Raw genomic sequence first — 1,372 nt, forward strand, 5'->3', positions numbered from 1 at the left:
TTATTTCTTCAAAATGCGCTTAGATCGCGTTACAGCTGCCATATCGGATGTCTTCTGGGCGGTGACGAGCTGGGAAGTTGTAGGCAGCGTCGTATTATCACACACAACACTCTGAGACAAATTAATGAGCCGGTTTAGGTCGGCACCTGAACTGACTTGATGTTTTTTACCGTCAGTTCCGATGATCAGCACAGCTCCATTTTGTGTCCAGCACTTAGATATACCAAAGTGTTTCCGCGCATTCATAAAAGCCTCATGTCTGACTTTAGTGAGGAATTCAGACATTGTGATACCACTACTTTTAAACCCAGTTTTCGCTGTCCACACTTTATTGCGCACCTCAATGCTGCGAAATTTAACAAGGATGGGACGAGGTTTCCCTCCAGTTACACGGCCCATATGATGTATTCTACTTATATTGTCTAGTGAGATGGATACTTTAAGTTTCTCAGCAAACAACTTAGTTACTTGAAGAGTCAAATTAGCGTCACAGTCTTCACGAATCCCATGAATCAACAATATCTTGCGCCGACTGTGCATTTCAAGATGATCTTGCTGTTGTGCCAAAACTTGAACTTGATGTTGGAGATTAATCAATGAGTCTCCGATCAAAGACTTAAAATTAGAGAAATCTGCAGCAAGTGAAACCAAGGTAACTGGAGCACCACTGGCTTTCTCAAGGTTATCCTGGAAGGCTGCCATCCTTGTATTAAAGTGCTCCATCATCTGCTCCAATGACTGCTGTATAGTGTCCATTGATGATGTAATTTAAAGTTGTTAAAAGTGAAAGTGCGAAGGAGATAACACTACTGCAGGTAGATCACCACTATACTTATACTTTATGCATAAAATATAATGCAAATAATTGGTAATTTAAAATTAATCAATTAAATAAGTAAGACCAAAGTTTCTATGTGTTTAGTGCTTCACAGCTACCCTCAAAAAAAAAAAAAAAATAATAATATCTATGAAAGAACTAACTACTTTTACAGACATGCCCCAAAGGTCTTCCGTATTTTTTAAATTTAGCTGTTTGAATATTTTTATGATATGTGACATGTGAAAATTTAAATCTTAAAGAACAACAACCGATATTAGTCTCTAGTAATTTTTTTGCTCGAGATTGAGATGAGTCCAGAGAAGATGTAATATCAATCGGAATATTAACAAAAAAATCTTCAAAAATATTAACTACATCTTTTGTTGTTGTTATTAATTTATTATCATAATTTAATTGTAAATTGATTACAGGCTATTTTAGATCTTCCAGTTTCTTTATTTATAATGCTCCAGGTTTTAATTTTGTCAGAAGACTGCTTAATTTGTTTATTAAAATAATTAGACTTAGCCATAATACAAACTTTTTTAAAAA

At 35.0% G+C, this 1,372-nt stretch overlaps 1 protein-coding gene across 1 annotated transcript; it reads right to left on the bottom strand.

The window, feature by feature from the left end:
* LOC131845780 (uncharacterized) lies at positions 1-756 on the bottom strand. Its single transcript, XM_059194870.1, has one exon. The coding sequence runs from the start codon at positions 754-756 to the stop codon at positions 1-3; it is 756 nt and encodes a 251-aa protein (XP_059050853.1).
* Positions 757-1,372: the final 616 nt, after the last annotated feature.

The sequence above is a fragment of the Achroia grisella genome, unplaced genomic scaffold (assembly GCF_030625045.1).
Source record: "Achroia grisella isolate CSIRO2021 unplaced genomic scaffold, CSIRO_AGI_Agris_v1 utg48434, whole genome shotgun sequence".
Classification (NCBI taxonomy): Eukaryota; Metazoa; Arthropoda; class Insecta; order Lepidoptera; family Pyralidae; genus Achroia; species Achroia grisella.

Excerpts from the sequence above, each read along its gene's own strand:
- LOC131845780 (XM_059194870.1), bottom strand. The coding sequence starts at position 756 with ATGGACACTATACAGCAGTCATTGGAGCAGATGATGGAGCACTTTAAT.